At 50.0% G+C, this 21,135-nt stretch overlaps 3 protein-coding genes across 3 annotated transcripts; all 3 read left to right on the top strand.

The window, feature by feature from the left end:
- Positions 1-6,273: 6,273 nt before the first annotated feature.
- On the top strand, positions 6,274-7,057 carry PtA15_1A162 (uncharacterized protein; the record flags this gene model as incomplete). The annotated part of the gene is made up of 4 exons (XM_053165160.1): positions 6,274-6,386; positions 6,473-6,630; positions 6,714-6,826; positions 6,902-7,057. 4 exons carry the CDS (start codon positions 6,274-6,276, stop codon positions 7,055-7,057), a joined length of 540 nt encoding a protein of 179 aa, XP_053016379.1.
- Positions 7,058-7,108: 51 nt separating this feature from the next.
- PtA15_1A161 (uncharacterized protein) lies at positions 7,109-15,375 on the top strand (the record flags this gene model as incomplete). The annotated part of the gene is made up of 6 exons (XM_053165159.1): positions 7,109-8,266; positions 9,786-12,744; positions 12,834-13,495; positions 13,581-13,865; positions 13,940-15,109; positions 15,205-15,375. The coding sequence occupies 6 exons, from the start codon at positions 7,109-7,111 to the stop codon at positions 15,373-15,375; spliced, it is 6,405 nt and encodes a 2,134-aa protein (XP_053016378.1).
- Positions 15,376-18,018: 2,643 nt separating this feature from the next.
- PtA15_1A160 (uncharacterized protein) lies at positions 18,019-21,121 on the top strand (the record flags this gene model as incomplete). Its single annotated transcript, XM_053165158.1, has 16 exons — positions 18,019-18,121; positions 18,199-18,395; positions 18,499-18,623; positions 18,700-18,722; positions 18,833-18,946; positions 19,039-19,065; positions 19,176-19,221; positions 19,284-19,398; positions 19,491-19,589; positions 19,653-19,693; positions 19,760-19,979; positions 20,062-20,286; positions 20,371-20,440; positions 20,526-20,739; positions 20,839-20,896; positions 20,996-21,121. 16 exons carry the CDS (start codon positions 18,019-18,021, stop codon positions 21,119-21,121), a joined length of 1,803 nt encoding a protein of 600 aa, XP_053016377.1.
- Between the last annotated feature and the right edge of the window lie 14 nt (positions 21,122-21,135).

Below are 21,135 nucleotides of genomic sequence, written 5' to 3'. Positions count from 1 at the left end.
ATGCCACAGCTGTAGTTCTCAGGACACCCAAAATTATCCAACTGAATTCCCCCTCAGGATCAAATCTTTGCTACCACTTTATGAGAACTGCTATACCATGTCTTTGAACTGCTATACATGCAGGCCCCAGGAAAAGTACAAAATGTTTGTAGTGCATGATTCTTGCTGCCCCCTGATTGTGCAAATTCCAGAGGCTTTTTTGGACAAGAACTTCCAGATGATGTTTGACAATTCAAAATCAACAAACCGTATTTTTGGGTTGCTTTATGTCAATCATCCAAGATTTTTCTAGCCACAGCCCCTGTGTTCTAGCTTGTACAGCCTCTCTGTCAACTAGAGATGTTGACTTCAAACCCGTTGCGGGTATCCGCTATCCTCTGGCGGGTATCTGCCAAGGCTGGCGGATACCCGCCAGGGGATGCGGATGCGGATGCGGATGTCTGGTTTGCTGGTAAAAAACAGAGGATACCCGGGTATTCCGTTGGTTATCCGCTCATCCCAGGGTCTTTGCGCCGCAGCTGCACAACACACAATCTTTGACCCAGCCTCTGTACTCTTGGCCCCGCACCCCGCACCCCGCCCGCCCCTTGGCCCCGTTCCCCGACCCCTGCTCCCCTATATGTCCTCCCACCCCAACTATATCCTCCGATCCGGACCATATCATCCTACCACCACATCATGAACCGACGCAAGCGCCCCCAATCGATCATTCCACCATCACCATCACCAGAACACGAGGCCAATCGAACCACCGTGGAGTCACAAGATGAACGTGACAATGGAGAATCATCCACCCCTATGGCAACCGATTCAACCGACGAGCAGCGCCTTCGTAAGTACTTCAAGAATATTCTAGTCATTCATCGCTCCTCCAGCTAACCCTTTTGCATGTAGATCATGCACAGAGGCTCGCATGCAACCAAGTCAGTTCAGCTTATGCTTCCCATGAGACACCGACACTTTCCGATCAGCTCCATAAATTCAAACGCCGCATGATCGCATGGAAGTGTAAGACGTGAGTTTATTTTCTGCTATTTCGCAAGACCAACCATCACCGACCGCAAACCCATCATCAATCTCCGAGCGCCCCTTGTCCCCCAGTATGTACCCTGATCGCTCGCACGGCTTAAGGCTGACGACCATCAGGGCACTAAAGGGGCTCGTGTGGTTCTCGGCCGCCTTCAACCACCCCATCTCTGTCAACTGAGCTTAAACCAGTCGCCTCCAACGCCCGTAGCCACGACATGCTATTTCTATCAATGGATGAAAACTAATCAAAGACTTGCACCTTTCAGATGTTGTAAGACTATCAATCGACCAACATACGAATCATCGTGCAGCAATCTCCTCACGCATGCAGGCCGATGTCTGAGGAAGCAGCAAATACCTTCAAGTAACAAGACACTGGCATCGGTTGGCATATCCGGCACGGGAGACATTGACCCACGGGAGGTGGGTGTTTTTTGATCAGTAGAAGATCATATTTTCATTCAACTGAATCGTCTGTTGACTCTCACTCTCTTTAGGTTACACAAAGATGTGCCATCTGGTGCGCCGAGGGTGCCAAGCCGTTCTCGGCCTTGGAAGATAGAAGCCTCAAGAACGTTCTACATCCGACAATCCTCAAGTATCTACCAAGTCGAAATACGGTCGCCAAGGCCGTCCACATGTTATACTTAGCGGTTCAGGAAAGGTTATGTATGGAATTGAAGGTGCGCCCATGTTTCATTTTGTTTGATTTCCTTTTTGATTGACTATTGCTTGAGATATTCAGCACCATGAGGGGGCGCTGTACTTAGGAGTGGATGCATGGCAGACTCCCAATGGTTATGACATCATTGGCACGGTGATATACCGCCTTTCCGAAGATAGTGCCGGTAATGTTGGATTAGAAGCATCCCCGCTCGACTTCGTTCAGCTTAAAGAGCAGCACACCGGTGAATACTTGGCTTGAATGGTCCAGTATATCGTTGAGAAGTTTGGCTTGACCAATCGGGTGAGAATTGTCTTTTCATATTCTGGCTTGATTTCACTTCCCTCTAACCCTGCTCTTTGCTCTCTTCCTCTCTTTAGATCTTTGGTATCGTCTCTGACAACGCGGCAAATAACAAGACAATGATTGGTGAGTTGGCTAAACTCAATTGGAAGCGTTTCCAAGGGGAGACGCAGTGGATACGGTGCTTTGCACATATCCTAAATCTTATCGTCAAGGCCATACTTCGACCGTTTGCACGTGTCAAAAAAACGACCTCAGGGGCTGCCGAGTTTGAGGATTCGGATGAAGAAGAGGAATCATGTGATCTTATTGATAAGTATGCCAATAACTGACACTCTCAGTATTTTGGTGTTCAAACTAGCTGATATGTGATAATTGCATCTACAGCTTCAAAGATCCTGACCAACGTGAATCAGATGATGAAGCGGATTCTATCCGAAGCAATCAACCATCAGAAATTGATACCGCCGATGAACCTACAGAAATCGATGGTGAGCTCGCTGACGAAGATGAGCTCACTTTGGCTGATCTGGAAGACCTCGAAGAGGAAGGACCAGGAGATACTTATAGTTCAGAAATGTGTCGCCGAACCCTTGCAAAGGCAAGTTTGTTTCACTCAGTCTCACATGATCGTTACATTATCTTCTGTCAGTTAACAATGACCCAACGGTTCCCTACAGTTCCGAGGGATTGCAAACAAGCTCAAGAAGTCTCCAAACTCCAAAGCGAAGTTCGTCGAGGTTTGCAAAGAAAACCAAGTCGAAAAACCGCACAGCATCAAGCGTGACGTCCCAACACGCTGGAACTCCACCTACATGCAAATTAAGAGCATCGTCCGATGTGAGGATGCCCTGTAAGTACAATTGAATTGTTAACACTCTGCGGGTCATCAAACCTGACATCTTGTTCATACCAGCATCATATGGCAGCGCGATAAGCAGTTCGGGACGCCGCGCAACCTTCATGTGACCCAAGAGGACCTTGACTTGGCAGCCGACCTGGTCCAGCTCCTCAAACCTTTCTACGAAATTACACTGGAAATATCGAAAACAGGATCAGCTCGCGTGGCTCAGGTGGTTGTGATGATCGATCAAATAACAGCAAATCTGTCGACGGTGATTGCAAATACAGATGGACACTACCCTCCTGCTTTAAGAAACGCCTGCCGATCGGGCCTTGCAATCACAAACAAGTATTACTCTCTTACTGACTGCTCACCGATTTACAGGATAGCCATGGGTGAGTCTTTTCATCAAGCCCATTTCTATTTCATGATAAATGTTTCTAATGAATTCAATTGTTTTTCTAAACTTGAAGTGCTGCATCCATCTTTTAAAGATGAATACTTTAAGCTAGCTAAGTGGCCTCAGTCCTGGATCGACGAGGCAATAAATCTCACTTGGGACATGTATAATACCTGGTATAAGCCAAGACAACCTACCGCAGCGCCAAAACCAGCCAAAAAAGGATCCCCAAAGGTAACTCAAAGCTCTCCTCTAGATTCTTTGTCCTTGTCTGACTTAATCTTCCTACAGCCATCCGGCGTTTTGGCAGGGCTCGGGGCGGCCGCATTAGCAAGATCAGCCGAAGCTTCGTCGGACCCCGTGGATATATGGCTCAGCGGTGGGCTCTTTTTGGAAGACGGCGAACCACTTAACGGTCTCACTTGGTGGGCGGAGCAGAAACGCAGTGGAAATACACATCATGGGCTGTTACAAATGGCCCTCGACGTCTTGTCTTGCCCAGGTAGGTGAGATTTTCCTCAAGTATCTCATCATTTTATGGTTTCCTGAATGTGATCTTGGTTGATTAATAGCGACGACAGTCGATGTGGAGCGTACCTTCAATTTTGGCCGGGAGTATGTCTCTGCCAGGAGACACAACCTCCATCCAAAATCGGTAGGTCGAGGCATGGCCTTGTCGTTCTACTCAAAGAACGACAAGATTCCACCTCTTGCTCTTCACGAGTACTTAGAAAAGCGCAAGAACAAGATCAAGTTGAGAATGAAGGCTCCTGTGGTGACAGTGGATTGATATTGTCATCACAGTGATGCCATATAGCAATGAAAACATAACTTTTGTGTCTTAGTGAGTTTTGAGGGGCGGGTATCCGCTGATACCCGCGCGGGTATCCGCCCATAACAGCGGGTATCCGCCATCGGATGCGGATGCGGATGCGGATGTGAGAAATTGGGAAAAAAAAGCAGCGGGTATCCGAACACGCGCGGGTACCCGGATGCAAAGTCAACATCTCTACTGTCAACCGCATGAAGTGCAGGAGAGGCTTGTGTCTAAAATGTGCATGCTTGTGTGTCATGGTTGGGCTTCTGAGGTCCTTTTTGTTTGTAAAAATCATGTAAAATACACACAACCACCCAGTGGATAATAATTTTTGGCAGGGTGTGCCCAAGATGGGGGTCTTCATCCCCATCAAGAAGGATTTTGATTTTTTCAAAAATTGTATGTGTAGGATTTTTTACAAGCCAATTTTAGTCCAACATGACTTTGTTTTTTTTTCTTCAAACCAAACCATTCCTTATGTAATCAATAGAGGACAAGACTGTCATCCCAGGATGGTAAATAGAAAAATTTTGGAGGAATTTTATGAAGGAGGAATGCTGATTGAGAAGCCAAGAATCAACTTCAGTTCAATCTTGAAGAGTCCGATTTTCAGATTTTTGTGATCTTGCAAAAATTCCTGCTGGTCCAATTTTTGATGTTTTCCTTTGAAAATTGGATGAGGAGGTCCGCACCATTCTCCTCTATCTCCAACCCAACTTTTTACCTATGGTGAGATGGATGTACAGGAGGTGCAGCCATCCAAAGGTCGGCTACACCAAAACTGGCCAACCATGACGCGGTTGTAAGCCGGTTTTAGACTCAAGTCCCTCCTTTGGAGGGGTTGCTCCGCGACCAGGGCTGCCCGCCCCGCAGAAGAGGGACTTCACAAGTTTGCCCTGGGGTGTGCCCTGAGAAACAATTTAGACTGCAAGATATTGATGGTGGGCACACATAAAAATTTCCAATGACTATTTCCCCCAGGAAATTAGACACTTTGGCCTACATATAATGAACTTTGTTGGTTGTCCACCAGAAACTGTTTAGGCCTTGCAAGCCCACAGATTATTTGGTGTTAGACTTGTTGGAATTGCATGTGTCTCACTCCTTCTCACTCTCTTTCTTTCCCTTTCCCTTGCCTAGCACTCATTGTTTTCCCTCCAGTTGCACATGCAATTTCACCAAAAGTCCCACATCTTGCAGTCCCCTCAGATGTAATTGCTTAAATCTTTCCAGAGTCCACATAGAATATAGAAATCCATCATCAGTTCTCCTGTGCATGGTTTCCTGGGGTCTCTAAAGGATACAACCCCTTGTGGTGTGAGCACTTTTATGCCATGCAAGCCAGCAGCTCCCAGCCCTTCCATGGCCCCTTTTGTGTTTGCCCTCTGAGGTCCTTGAGTTTTTTTTTTCTCTAGGTCATCTCTCCTCCACCTCATCCTCCTGTCCTCATCACAACAATACTTCCTGAAATGCCAAAATGGCCCATGTGGTCATGTAATGTTTGCCGGCCAACTGCAAACTCTCAGGGCCTCCAAAAGCCCTTGGGAGACCAGGGCAGCAGGAATCTGTCTGGGCCATGGGAAGCCCCTTTTTTTTCTTTTTTTTTAAAGTGCAATTTTGCCCTTGCCATTGCACACTATGAATATGATGTTATCTACCTACATGTGTTTGTAGTTTGTTTTTTCAGTACTTGTTTCTATGGGGCCAAGTTCTGTAGAGGATGTGGTGATCTTAACAACTAGGGACAATGAGTTGTGACGTGGGTTTGTGGGGTGGATGGGGTGCAACCATTTTTCAGGTTGATTCAATTGGGTAACGGGTGTTGAAATTGAAAAGTTTTCTATGGGAAGCCCATGAATGTAGTGTTGGGCCCACAGGAACTTAGGCCCTGTGGACAACATGGAAGCCCACGAGCGACAGCGGACAGCCTTCGTTTTACTGCTGTACTTGTGTTATGTATGCGGACTCCCCCTTCTCCGGTCGACGCAATGCGACACGTGGTTTCTGCACCACTCCGCCCGGGGAAGAAGCTGGAGATTAGTTAAGCTAAGCGAGTGGTACACCGCAACCACGTGTCGAATCTGATCTTTGGGCTTCCTTCTTGGCTGCTGAAGTCTGGCTATGGATATGGCCGTGGCCCGTATGGGCCGGGACGCAGGAAGAAGGGAGCATATTGAGGAAAGGCATACTACTATATACTCCGACTCTTCGTCGCCATGCTTTCGTCCGCCACTTCCGCCTTATTGGGTCATCGGAGTCCGGAGCCAGGCTGGTTCGCTCGCCGTGCTCGCTCTGTGCCGATGGACTGTTCTCTGGGATCCAGGCCCCAGTGAGCACATTCGATTGTCCCGTCTCGAGTAGTTCGAAAACTCAAGACAACCGTGTCCCATCCGCCAATACATACATTTATTCCAGTGCCGTCTCCGTCCGCGCTCGCCTCTCCAGCAGCTTCTCTCGTTCCAGGGACCAGCACGCTTGTTCCAGGAGGACCAAGCATTCCATCTTCTCGCCTCAGCCCCCACCCGCCCGCCCTCCGTTCCGGCTTCGATCCTCCAGTCATTCCTCCGCCTCCCGTGTGCTGTTGGGCGATCCAGCGAACTACATGGCCTGCATGGCAAGAGAGTATTTACATAGACCCATAGAATCATGCTTTTAGCCTTCGACCTAAAATACCTCCACCTCATCAACACGACTGCTGCTAGCCGGGTGCCTTTTCATTTAAAGCTCTCGCACCTTCCTCCGTCCTTTGCCACCCTTAACACTCCAAAAGTGCATAAATAAAGCACCCGATCGATTGGCTTCTCCATATCGCCAGTCTTTTTGCTGATCCGACATTACCCTCAGCTTCCTCTGATAATCGTCTCATTCCCAGTCGCCTTCGATTCGATCGCAAGCTGGGTTCCCCCACCCATTCGGCTTGCCTTGGATTCGCTAATCTTGCTCTTCAACACAAACCTTCCGTGCGTCAAGCTCGAACTGAAGGTTTGCAGTCCACAGTAACTCACCCGAGCTCCGACTGCGTCCCCCAGACATCTTGCCAGTCCTTGAACGATGGAATGCCATGATGAACCTACTGTCACGCGATCCTCCAGTGAATCAGACTGCACTTCGTACCCACAACTGTCAGAAATCACTCTGGCTTCAGATCCTACCTCGTCCTCCTTCCAATCCTTAGACCTCATGACCAACAACTTCTATACGGCCACCACCGGCCTGATAACTGATTTCTCATCAGGCCCTCTCAGTCCGGTGCCCGGGGGCTCTCATGGCGACCATTCCACGGAGCCTCACAATCCCAGATCCAGTCCTTACCATCCTTCCAGTACTCGCACTCCAGCCCAGACACCCTCGTCTTCCCCCAAAAAGGCCACGCCACCCGCGTCCAATCCCTCCTCCGACTTGTCTATCCACCGCCATCCTACACCTCAGCGCTTGAGTGTCCTCCGCCAGGGCGGAACGGCAAACGTGCTCGACTTGGCCAGCTTGGTCCGATCAGCCCGTGATCGAGCTCAGCAATCCAAGGAATTCATCTGCTCGCCTCCCACGTACAACTATTATACCTCCACATCCTCCTTGGATTCACCTCCCGTCCGCCCCAGCCTCAGCGAATCGATAGACGGAAAGCCTAGCACCCTAGGCCCCTCCCTAGAACCCCGGTCTGCCTTGGTATCTCAGTCCTCTCAACACATTGCCGGGCCCGCATGGCCATACTGCCTATCGGAAAACAAGCTACGATCATACACGCCAGCTGAGCTCGACTCCTCTCCCTCCTCGTCCGTTCGACTCCCCAGCGTCGATGCCCAAAGCCTGGCCGAGCTGACATCGACCAGAAGCCAGCAGCCGCGGCTCTCCTCATCTCTGTTGGACGATGCAGACCAGGAGGAGGAGATCGAGTCGATGGAGTTGCGTGCGTCCGATCCGACGTCCGAGCTGGAAGCCATAGCGATGGCTTCCTGTCTGCCGATCTCGATGGACACCATGCGCTCCTCAGCCGGCCCAAGGAAGCGGAAGCCCCAACGGAGTAAGTCTCAGGGCGGGGGTCTCTACGCTTTCTGGGCAGGCGGCCCCCCCGAAACCGTTCCGGGATCCTCCGTCGATTCCTGCGCCGCGACCCATTCCAGCCTCCCGCCGGTCACACGCGCCCGGCCCCGCGCCTGCTCCGGGCCGTCCCCAAGCGATCCTCAGCTCGTCTCGAGCTCCGCCGTCCCGGTAAGTCTTTCGCCTCTTCCCACCGCCTCTGTCTCTGTCTCTGTCTCTGTCTCTTTCTCTTTCTCGTCCTTGCCCCTCTTCTCCCTGTCTGCGTGTCTGGTCACTCTGTCACATGTCTGCTGGCCGCTGCTGTACGCACACATGCATCTGTGCAGCCCCAATGAACAATCGTCAGCCCCGCGGCCTATGCTGCTCTCCTGCTTCAACATGTTGAACGCCGTTGGCGTTCGCCGCGGATGTATTGGATGGTTGGCATTCATGGGGCGTACATATCCTCCCTGCCCTTCGCCATGGAAACCACCCTGAACCACCGGACTACACCTTATGTCTTGTATGTACTATCGGAATGTCTACAACATTTCAGGGTCAGTATAGTGGTGGGCTTGGCGAACAGGGTTGTGCTCCATGCCCGCCAGACTTGAACTATACTTTACTGGGAGCTACTACACATATGTCAAGGTTGCCCTTTGAGGTCTGTTCAAAATGTGCTGAGGATGGTGTGCGACTTGTCAGGCTGGTCCGAAAAGATCGGGAATCAAATCTCAGATTCGCACTGTTATTTCGTACAAAGACAAGTGTATGTAACTAAACACGTACAGCCAGATTTCAATAGTTATCATTTTAAACATTTGAAGGCTTGGCCACTCCAGCTGTCGTCTCAAGCAGCCTGGCTGTTTGCATATGTATGAGGTCATCCTCCAGCTCCGCCCAGCCACCCCGACACCGGCCTCAGATCATAGTTCTTTTCGGCAAGTGCAAGTGCACGCATTCCTTCATTCGGTTCGCAACTGTACTAAATAAATATGTAAGCGTCGGAGTTGAAGAGTTGATTTCTAGGTTGATTGCCGTTCAGTAATCAGAGTTGTTTAATGGCAACAAGCTTTATGGAAGCTATCCGAACCAATTTTAATCTCCAACAGGTCTACAAACAACTCTTTCATAGCGAAAACCCATTTTCTTATGCATCACCCTGCTGGCGGCAGCCTCGTCTTCAGCATTCCTCCTGATCATCAGCTGGCGCTATGTCCTCCCCGGCCATCGCCGGGTCCAAGGGGGCAAGTCATCATCTCGACTTATGTATCTACCGCTTCCCTCAGCCGGCATCATCCCAATGCAGCAATCCCATCATCATCCTCCCACTATCCTCAGCAGCAGAATCTCAGACTGCAGTCGCTCTGACTATGCAGATATCCGCTGGTTCGTTCAAGTTCAGCCACCCTCTCCTTGTCTGCTGCATATCCTCCAGAGGTAGAGATATGTACCCCCATGGGATACCGGGCTACATGGCTCCCTCGCCTGGCCAGCGTCTCTGCTTTGGCTTGCAAGGGTCTATATAATCCCCCCTCCTCGCCTGGGCTCTTTGCCTGCACCCTCTCCCCTCTAAAGGCCTCGGGCGACCACCCTAGAACGACCGCTGTCTGTCTGTGTCATCTCACTCCGTTGGCTGCATACTAACCGTGCTTTCCTTTTTGGTGGGGCCACTCTCTCCCACTGCAAAACCTTCTTCGCCTCTGCCCAGAAGAAGCCGCCCCAGATCTCGTCCTCTACCATGCGCAAGAAGAGTGGCTTCTTCCGCCGAAAGCTCAGCACCTCATTGTCTCAAGCCGATCTAAAGTGTGAACAGTTACCCACGGCCAACTCTCACCAGCCACTCCAGCTGGCCTTCTCGTCAACATTCGCCGAGCCACTCGTCCCCCGCCACCCTCTCACCAACGACATATCCCAGCAGCATCAGCAAGACAAAGCCCTCAACTCAACCCCTCCAGTGCCCAACATCCCCTCCTCTTATCATCGCAGTTCGAGCTCTCAGCCGAATAATAATATTAGTCATTCGCCCATGCCTCTCAAGTCCCGTCTCTCGAGCGCCGGCTCCACGCGCCAATCCCTAGCCCGTCCCGCCTCGGCTGGTCACTCGCAAGATTCAGAAGACTCCAGACAGGACCAATCGACGCCAACCAATTCGAAAACTCTTGCCAATTCCCATCAAGAAGCTTTCCGCAAGTCGATGTCTGCCTCTCAGCTCACCCGCCATGGCTCCCCCTCTGAATCCCTCTTCTCGCCGAGCGCTTCTAGCAGGTCCCACAGCCCTGCACGCAGCTCTACCAAGCAGCATCCCCCCTTGCCATCCCCTTCTTCTCAGCCCAAGTCCTCTTGGTTGCATTCAACCTCCAGGGCCTTGGTATCTTACACCGAGCAGCGCGCAGATCCTTTGAGCCCTCGTGCAGCCCAATCACGTCCCCCAAGCTCAACCAACCTACCCCCCTCATCCCTCTCCAAGACGCGCACCATCCCCGCACCCTTTGATTTACGCTCCGGCAAAACTCGCCCCGTGCTAACCCCCACCACCTTTCTGGGCTCCAGCTCGAGCACTCTGGGTGGAGCTGATAGCGGCCAGCTCGGCTCGTCTGCTGGCCCAGCCAGTCAACATGCCTCAGCATCTATCTCATCGTCATTACTCTCATCGGACTCCCCTTCACAAACCCACCGGTTATCCAACCTCTCCAGCACCGGGCTGAGCGAGGAGGATAAACTCCGACTGAGTCTCGAGCGTTGGAATCTTGATCAAGATGGCGTCCTCCGAGGGGGTCTCTCCTCCATATCTCCTCAGACTCCTAAAGCATGTCAGTCTTCTCTTGCTCTCCATCCTTCTGAACCAATCGAACATATGCAACAAGTTGTTCACTCCACTGGCTTTGACTTGCAATCAGCTCCTGATATTGACACTCTTTCATCATCTGGTTCGATGTCATCATTCTTCTCAGCTGCATCTGATCTAATCGACCCCAGCAACCCTCACGCCCAAGACGGGGGCATTTCTGAGCGGGTCTTCAACAAGCCGCTCGTCCTCAACCCGGCTACGAGCCATCAGTACAACCTAAACAAAAACCCCCCTCCTCCAGACAGCGCCGCACTCTCCGCCTCTACCTGCTTGCCCAGCCTGGTCAATCCGAACCGCACCGCTATCCAGTCCAGATATCCGGCCGAGCCGCTTGACAAGTCCCTCAGTCAGTCCCGGATCAGAGCCCTCAATCTCGACCACTCGAGCCCGATCCCATCCTCCAGCCTGGCAATTGTCACATCTCCTGCCCTCAGCTCCCAGCAAAGCCCCTCGAGCGACGGCTCAACCATCCAGGTTAATCCCGGCTCGATCTCCTCGCCCAATCTTAGTACTACTTCCGGGCTGTCCAGCCCCCAGGGAATTGTCTCTCGAGCGAGCTCGATGAAAGAAAGTCGAGAACTCACTTTCAGCCCGCTCACTTCCGTTCGATCTGTCAATCTTCGACGCCGAGGTTACACCGAGGATGACTGTGCCCTGGCCCCGAAGATCCTCGGAAGTCAGTTCCCTGCCGCCTCCAGACGTCCTCAAATCTCATCACAGCCTGTCTCCCGCACCACCAGCGCTGAAACAGCTCCCGGCAGTACAGTCGAGCCCCTGCTGGGACTACTCACACATGAGGATGAAGATAGTGAAACCGACGATCCTTTATCTCTTCTATCGCCGAGCATCCGGCTCGTATCATCATCTGATAGTACTACTTCTGAGCCAGGCCACTCTAACTCTGTCAATACAACTAATCAAAGCACGCATCCCATGTCGACAGCCTCATCTTCCAAACCCCCCATTAGCCCTAATACACAATCACATCCCCGATCAACCCTTTTCAACCGTGGAGATCTCTCTGCATTCTCCAAATCGTCTGGGCATGTCTCCTCCAGCATCAGGACTCATCAGCCTCAGTCATCTAAACCCGCTCCTCCCAAGAGAGGTAACGCAGGCTTAGGCATCAAACCGATTGTCGAGCCTGATCGTTCTATCATTCAACATATTCCTCAGCTCCAGAGGCGCGATCTCGACCAAGCACAGCCGACCAAGCTCGGACCCGCTAGTGACGATATTCGTACACCCCGCAATCACCAATCCTCACCCAACTTGAGGAGCCTTCGCCCGTCAACCCCACCCGATTCCTCTTTCTTCTCCGTCATCGTCTCGGGGCCTCAACAGCCTGAAGAGGACTCGCGGACAATTCTGCCTCCAAGTCGGGAAAACCTCGCCGCTCATTCCAACCCACATTCACTGCCGACTTCAGCACCCTCCCCTAATCTAGAGCACTCAGACAAGCCAGATTCCGTTCATTCCAACCCGCCACACTCGCTCCACGTTCCGGGCATGACGTTACAAGCAAACGCCCACAGGCTTGCCGAGCTCTTCTGGCAGGAGGACGAGTCGATTATCAAGCGTCGGAAGCTGACCGAATGGCTCGGTAGCCCCGAGACATCCGAGAACCAACTCCAAGCGCTAACGCGTCGCGCGTTCATGGACAAGTTCGACTTCAAAGACCTCAGAATCGATCTTGCCTTCAGGAAGCTCTGCACGAAGATGTATCTCAAGGGTGAAACTCAACAAGTCGACCGCATCTTGGCCGAGTTCAGTCGAAGGTATTGGGAACAAAATCAATCTAATATTTATGTCAATGCTGGTTAGTTGCTCCTACATGTTTTTCTCTTTCTCTTTATTGAGGTATATCATTACTCATCTTTCCCTCTCCCCGTGATATTTCTCGTGTAGATATGGTACATGCTATGTCGTATTCGATTCTTTTGCTCAATACCGATCTTCACGTCGTCGACACTACCTCACGCATGTCACGCTCTCAATTCATCCGCAACACCATGGAGACCGTCTACGCGCAACTGTCTCAGTTCGACCTTCCCGAAGCAAACCGGTCGAAGGCCTCGATTATCGAACCGTCTCGGCCTTCCTCGACCACAGCCGACACGTATAGGGCGAATTTCAAAATGGCCAGTAACGGGAGCATGGCGACGCGAAATCGACGAACTTCATTTGTCGATCTCACCCGCGTTCTACCCGCTTCGGGTACCTCCTCCCACACTGCAGCTCGCCCCTCGATGGAGCGGTGGCGGGATGCCCTTCGGACTGGCTCCCAACCCGTCATAAAAACTTCCCGCCGAAGCCACAGCATCACTTCCTGGCCCAGTGAGGACGATCTTCCAGCAACTTCCGGCGTCTACTCTCCTCTACCAGGCAGTAGCAGCACCGATCATGAGCGTCATGCGTCCCTCGACACTGGCGCATCTTGCTCCCCTGCCGCCAGTCGGGCTGATGATCTCCCAAGCACAGTGAATCTCAGATCAGCTGAAAATGGTTCCCCCGCTCCGAAGGCCTCCACCAAAGCCCAGTTTGAAAAGGAAGTCGAATCCCTATTAAAGGTGATTTCTTGTTTCTTGTCCTTTCCTCCAAATTTCAATTGCTTTCATTGAATTGATGCTGATGGTGATGTTTGGTTCTTATTAGGATATTTATATGGCCGTCAAAAGTCATCCGATTGCTCAAAATCTCGCCGAACCTCAATCTCAGGAGCCTGGAGCTTATGGAAGTCTTCAACGGATGGCTAGTCGCCGCAACCATTACACGCACGGCGTCGCTGACTCTATCGGGACTCACAAGCGTGCCAGCTTGCGCGGGTTCGGTGGATTTGCTGCTCTGCTCTCCGCTGGCCCTGATACGCCAGGTGGACGACCCAATAGTCCAACACCTAGTGCGAGTACCTCCGTTTCTAGTTTGCCTTCGGGTATGATGGTAGGTTTTCTCTGTCTTTCCCTCTTTCAATACGTTGATTGACCTTCGGTTTTGGAATTTTGTGATCTATCCAGGGTTATTCATCGAACGCAGGCTCATCGCTGAACCTCACCAATCTGACCACTCCATCAATCGGCTTTGTCTCAAATCTTTCCCAATCAATCATCCGTGAACAACACGAAGAAGAGTCACTCGAGTCGAGCCAAGTTGATGATGAGCAGACGAGGGATAGCGAGCTGGCGCTTCTGGGGGCCCCATGGGCCAAAGAGGGCATTCTCCAGCGCAAGCAGTATTGGGAATCGAAGGGCAAAAGACACAAGGATCGAGGTTGGGCCCAAGTGTTTGTGGTGATCCAGACGGGTGTCCTCAAGATGTTCCAGTTCGGCAATAGTGGCGGCTCTTCTGCTGGCGCCGGCATGGCGGCCGGTTCAACTTCCAATGAAGTCGGAGCCACGACAACGATCAGCTCTGAAGGTGTATCGGGAGTCGGGGGAGGGAATTGGCTGCCGAACGCACAGCTATTAGGTGCAATCACCCTCTCACATGCGCTAACGAGTGTCCTAGTCTCCGGATACAGCAAGGAGCGAGCCCACGTCTTCGTCTTAACGCTCTCGACTGGGGCTTCGTATTTCTTCCAAGCGGGGACGGAGGAGCTCGTCTACGAGTGGGTATCGACGTGCAATTACTGGGCTGCCCGGCTGAGCAAGGAGCCGCTGACGGGCGGCGTGTCGAACATGGAGTACGGCTGGAACAAGCTGTTGGAGGCGGACGCACCGGTTGCGGTGGAGAAGAAGGAAGATCTGCGAGAGTGCCAGGGCGATCAAGAGGAGATGATGAGCATCGTCAGCGGCCACTCGGGTCACAGTCACAAGGGACGCCGGCTGCGGGACCGGCTCTTCAACGGCCTGCCCCTTGGGACCCCACACTCGCCCACCTTAGTCACCCAGACCAATCGAGCCAGCGACGCCGAACACTGGTCCCACTCCGCCACCAGCATCGACACCCAGGGCACCACCTCCCAGCCCGAGTCTAAAACCGCCTCTAACCTCCATATCGACCGCCCCCCCGCTCAAGCTGCTGTCCCTGAGAAACTTACCATCAGCGACTGGAACCCTCCCGTGCCACCCATGGCCCTCAGCTCCCTCCCCGAACACGTCCAACTCGAGAGCCTTAGACGACATAACTCGCATATCCAAGTCGAGCTCGAGAGACACAATTTACTGAGGAGACCGATGGTCAATATGGTCAGTCTTCTTCTCCCTCCCCTCTTTTTTTTTCTCATCAGCCCTCACTAATTGTTTTTATTTTTATTTTGCGATGATGATGATGGACGATTCAGTACTGGAACCGGCCGATCTATCTGCAAAAAGCGATGGCTAATTGGGAGAAAAAGTCGCAATATTTGATGGCCGAGATCATCAAATACACCACCTATTTGAACGCCTTAGAGTCGACCATCAAGCTCAAATTATCGCTCTCCAAAGCCTCGCCGACGGCGTTTTCTCATTAAGTCCTTTTCCGTCTCGGGCTTTCTTGCGGGTTTTATTTCTCGCGGCCTTGGTTGGGGCAGAGCTTTACTAGGGACAGGGTCAATACCACACGTTGGCATCGTCTTTCGAGCGGCTCAGTCCATGTATACTTTCTTTATCTCCGTCGGCTTAGGGTTCTGACGAGCGGCTCTCAGTTTTTTATCCCCCCCACCGCCTCCCGAAATCTCGGACATGTAATGTAAATCGATTGTCTATAGCCCTATATTTATGTACTTGTGTGTGGACAATCTAATACCATGTCATTATGGGTTTGAACCGTCTTAACGTGTATTCGAGGCTTGTTAAGAGCCTCGATCAGGCTACAAAAACCCCGTGCCTGGTGATTTGCTGCCGTTCATAGCGAGATCATATTAGCACTGTTCACGTAAGAAATCTATGACCATGGTGAGAGATATACATCAGCATACTTTCCCAGCCAAATTGGCTGGCACAATGGGATAAACTTTATTTCAATCTTGCTGATGTTTAGCTTACGTGAACAGTGCTATTACAAGTATGCAGCTTGTGCAGGTTTTCCAGTCATCACATGGGCATACTTGAGCTGGCTTCTTTCTTCACCTTTTGGGATCTTGAGGTGGCTGAAAGGATTGTGCAACTTGGCTCTTTCCTTCCTGCTTGGCCAGTAGTCTTCACACCTCTCCATACTGGACTTTGGGTCAACTTTTGCGGTTGCAAAAGGATTGTGTTTATGCACTCCAACAAATTGTGAACTAATTGGTTTCAAATTACACTATGATAATAATAGTAACAACAGTAGGCCTTTGAAATATGTTACAATATTTGGGCCCAAATCTGTAATGCATCAGACACTATTGCTAACAGAAACATGTTATTTTTGTGGAAAAATTATTGAATTCTTGATACTTCACAATACGTCACTAAATGTTACACACTGTATCAGTGAACAACAGCCTGTAATGGGGGTTATCAAGGGTGTTTTTTAAGCCCTTGAGTCTATTGATGACTTTTTTCTGAAGCTTGATGCACTGAACTGTCTGTATTCCAGGCTCTTTCCAGTGTCTGCCACCTTGGCAATAACCCACTCGCACCATATATATACGAGTCATGTCTAACTTGTCCTCTCCACCCTCAAACAACTGCTTAATATGGTTGCCACATTTCCTCTGGCCCATCCAGTGCTTTTTGCCTTCATGTTATTGACAGCCCCATTTGACAGGTGCACATCCATTTGGCTTTTGTCAGCTGATTTGGCCATGGCATTCCACTAATTTCCTTCTAGGTGTGCTGCAGAAGGGTGAGAATCAGTTCAGGTGGTGATCTGTGACTTTGGCGCATTCTAAAATCAGAACCTGAATGGCCACACAATGTTTGGCCACAATACCAATTGACCACTCACAACAGTGGGCCATTACACTATGCTGTGTTAATGGCCATATATAAGCTTGCTGGTGTAGTAATCCTTTTTGAAAGCCACTTATCTTGTATTGTTGGCATGCTGTTAACACTGCTAGGCCTGAACAACCTTTAGCAGCTTTTTCTGCTAAAATGTGGTGTAACACAGCATAGTGGGCATGTTTTTTCTTTTGCAAATGGTTAGTGTTAGCACAATTCATCCAACATCTAACAGAAAATGTCTGTAGTGTTGGTGGTATTGGATGACTTCCCATTGATTCTAGTAGCCTCCCTGATCTCAACTTACACATCCAAACTCTCAATATTCATTAAAAAGGAAATTGTTTTCCTAAGCTTGTAGTTCATTGCTTTCATGTATGCTGGTTAATTCTGGTAGGTGTCTTGATTTAATATTTAGAGGGGAATCTAGAGCTCCCTAAATGCTGATGGGAAGTCATCCATTATGCTGCCCTACACTGCACTCATGCTAACAGTTAGCATGGCTGGCCTATGTAGTGTTGCCACCAATTTACCAAACATATCCCCGGGCTCCTGTATGGCTTTGACACAATCAAGAAATGGGCCTGCAGGCCTAGGTCTTGCTCTGTAGAGCACTTTGAGTCACAAAAGGCCCATGGCCATCAGGAGGCTCACACCAAACTGTCTGGTGACTATGCAATTGTCCCACAGGAACTTACTTGGGTCTCCAAATTTCAAAGGCCTAGTAGGAAGTTATCTGAGCCTCCAAAGACCTGTGGAGTGTAGGATGACTGCTAGTTTGCTCATACTTCACTGCTTGTTGGTTTTAGAAATCTCGTGAGTCTCAACTCACCGGCCAAATTGGCTTCTGAAAAATTTTCAATGTGCAAGGGAACCTCCTTATTTCATAGAAACTGGCTAGGCCTTAGGAAATGGCCCAAACAAAACTGTTTGGGCCTTCAAAGCACAAGGAGATGGCTATCGTGCGCAACGTGCGTTGGGAGGTTGTTGGGGTGTACAATCAACTCCGTCCATCGGAGGCGCCTCGCGCTCCTCGGAGGAGGGAGTATTGCATTGAGTTTGCTGATCCTGTTGGATAATTTGAAGGCCTTGGGGCAACCTATTTACATACACACACTTGCTCTCGTCCTCCCAAGTCTCCCCCATCAGCCTTTCTGTCCTTCATCTCCTCTCCCCTAACCTCATCGCCTGACATCGCTGCCCCCTTACAGGCTCTTATCCTTTCCCTTTTAAGCGCTCAGAAAGTAAAAATGCCGTCAGCTACTGCCCCTTCAACCATGAACGCCAGGACGGCCGAGTTGGTGCGACATCTCAATACCACCGCCATCGCTCACTCAGCCGAGTCCTATCCAGGTGAGCAGCCATTCCCAGAATCCAGTCATCTCAACTGAGCCCCCCTTGCTTCGAATCTCAAAACAATCGCTCCCCAGGCATGCATAAACTCAGATCGCTACGGGCCGCGGCTACATTGAGAGACCCTTTCATCAATGAAGACACCGGATTCCCTCTCGAGCTTCGTCATCGGATGGGTATCCGTGGTCTACTACCCCCTGCTATCGAAACCTTGGATCAACAAATGGCCAGGGTTTTAGATCAGATGAGAACCAAAAGAACTTCGATCGGACAGGTTGAGTTCCTTCTCTCTCCCACAGCCTTACAGAAAGACTGCGGCGAATCGCTGAAACGCTTTGCTTCTAAAATTACAACGATCGGATTGTGACGTCATCTAGTACATTTACTTATCAAACTTGAGACAGAGTAATGTAAACTTGTTTTACCATGTCCTATTAACAAATACCTCCGAGGTTGTTCCGCTGGTTTACACACCAGTCGTAGGAGAAGCCTGCACCAAGTGGTTAGTTGATAATATGATCGAAATCCTCGTAGCATAAAAAAAACAAGTTGATTAATATTTTGTTACATACCCACAGGTCTCACATTTACCAGCGTCCTGGTAAGCAATCAAGTTTCTAAGCCTTTGTGAATCGGTGTATTCGATTCAACCACCACGAAGAAGGTGATATGGAGGACGATTCTAAAGCTGAGATTGTTGGGAGACGACAGAGGGGCTATATGTGTCTTGGAATGATAGAGGATGCATCCGTGATGTATTGAAAAACTGGCCTTTACCTGAGGAGGCTAGAATTTGTGTGGTCACCGATGGCTCAAGAATTTTAGGTAAGCGCATGGGTTTTCATTTTCCTCAGAAAAACAACAATACCCAAGATCAGATCAACTGATATCTTTTTCTTTTCTTTTTTGCACAAAAGGCTTGGGTGATTTGGGTATCGGTGGTAGTGCGTGTCCCATGTCCTTTTTTCCGATCAAAAACAAATTACGAATATTGGATAGATTGTCGATGCGTCGCTACTAAGACTAAATTTTCGACTTTCTTTTCGTCTCAAAGTGGGAATTTCTGTTGGAAAACTATCGCTCTACGTGGCGGCTGCAGGGTGAGTTACGCAGAACCCACACTTACGCTGGGATGTTTGCTGAAGAATTACGAGTTGCGTAGTATTCGACCTTGGGCGACTGTACCGATCTGCATCGATCTTGGCACCGACAACGAGAAGAATTTGGCTGATCCACTCTACTTGGGACTGAGGATGAAAAGACGCTCGAAAGAAGAAGTGAGTCATTAGGTCTTTCTGCCCAACTGGGAGAAATGCTGTCGGCAACCGCTGGGCCATTCATATTGACGGACTATAAACTTGCGACATAGGCTTTGGAGTTTATGGACGAGTTCATGGCCGCTGTGCATGCCGAGTTTCCAGAATTGGTTATCCAACATGAAGATTTTGCAACCGAGCGCGCATTTGACGTATGTGACTTGAATTGCTTCTCTATCTTGCGAAGTCTCACTAATTCGGACAAAATTAAACAGTATTTAAAACGCTATCAACACAGTTATCCAATGTTCAACGAGTAAGTTTTCTTTTGGGATTCCGTGAGTTCCAATATGCCTTCTAACAGCTGATGGGTCATTACTAGTGACATTCAAGGGACTGGAGCTGTCATCTTGGGTGGGTTCATCAACGCTGCTCGTCTCTCCACCGCCGCAAGTGGAAAGGATCTGCGGGATCAACGAATCGTATTCATGGGGGCTGGAAGTGCTGGTGTTGGAGTGGCCAAGCAACTGCTCTCCTTCTTTATAAACTTGGGCTTCTCGGAAGAAGAAGCAAAGGAGAGGGTGTGGTTAGTCGACACTAAGGTGTGTTCTAGTTCCGTGAAATTTTGTTGCATGAGAATAGTCTAAAAGTTTGAATTAATTTTGGGTTGAACCACTCTCCTAGGGCTTAGTAACTTCTGATCGAGGTGACAAGCTAGCCGCACACAAGACGTTTTTTGCTCGTCAACCAGGGGGACCTCAGATCAAAACCCTTATCGAGGTGATCAAGCACGTGAAGCCTACAGCATTGATTGGCCTCGCAGCGACAGCGAATCTGTTTGATGAAGCCGTTGTCAAACTGATGGCGGAGTTGAATCCTCGCCCAATCATCTTCCCTCTCTCAAATCCTGTGGGTATGCCTCAAACTATATACCAGTTGAAGCGAAATACTAAAAACCGTCGCCACTTCTTAACGCACCAAAACTCTTCACAGGTCCATTTGGCCGAATGTACCTTTGACGAGGCGGTGAAATGGACCGACGGGCAGGTGCTATTTGCATCAGGTAGGTTCCCCTTCAGATTGACGCAATCTCCTAAATAACAATTTACTTGGCAGATGGTATGAGATGATAACATTGGTACTTCCAGGCTCTCCGTTTGCCAGCTGTGGATGGCGTGGACAGACCATCGAGCCGGGGCAAGGGAACAACATGTATGTGTTTCCTGGAATCGGATTGGGGGCGATCTTGGCAAGGGTCAAGACAATCTCGGATAAGATGATCGAAGCTTCAGCCTTGGCATTGTCGGATGCTTTGACAGATGAAGAAAAAGCATGCGGACTCTTATACCCCAGATTGAACAGGTCAGCAGGATTCGGAACCCTACTCAGACATTCTTGCCTTTCTTTCTTCAAATTAGACGTGCCTTACTGATTTCGGGAGTTTTCGTCTTGTAAACGTAGGATAAGAGATATCAGTACCTCGGTAGCGTTGCGTGTCATCCGACAAGCCCAAGAAGAGGTCCGCTGATGACTTTTCCTGTGTAGAAAGATTTGTGGGATGATTTGATAGCTAACATAAATCTTCATTCCGGCCATCCAAAAAATTAATTTCAAAAAGGGGTTGGTCGGAAATCCGGTGGTTGGAAACTTAGGCGATGACGAGTTGCAAAAATATATCGAACAGAAAGAATATTGGCCTGCTTTCATGTCGGGTGAACACATCGATTTAGCTATCAGAAGCTGATTTATCAAACCGTG

Source organism: Puccinia triticina, chromosome 1A (genome assembly GCF_026914185.1).
Source record: "Puccinia triticina chromosome 1A, complete sequence".
NCBI lineage: Eukaryota > Fungi > Basidiomycota > Pucciniomycetes > Pucciniales > Pucciniaceae > Puccinia > Puccinia triticina.
Note: the sequence above shows the minus strand (reverse complement) of the source record. Positions and strands in the feature narration are given on the sequence as shown.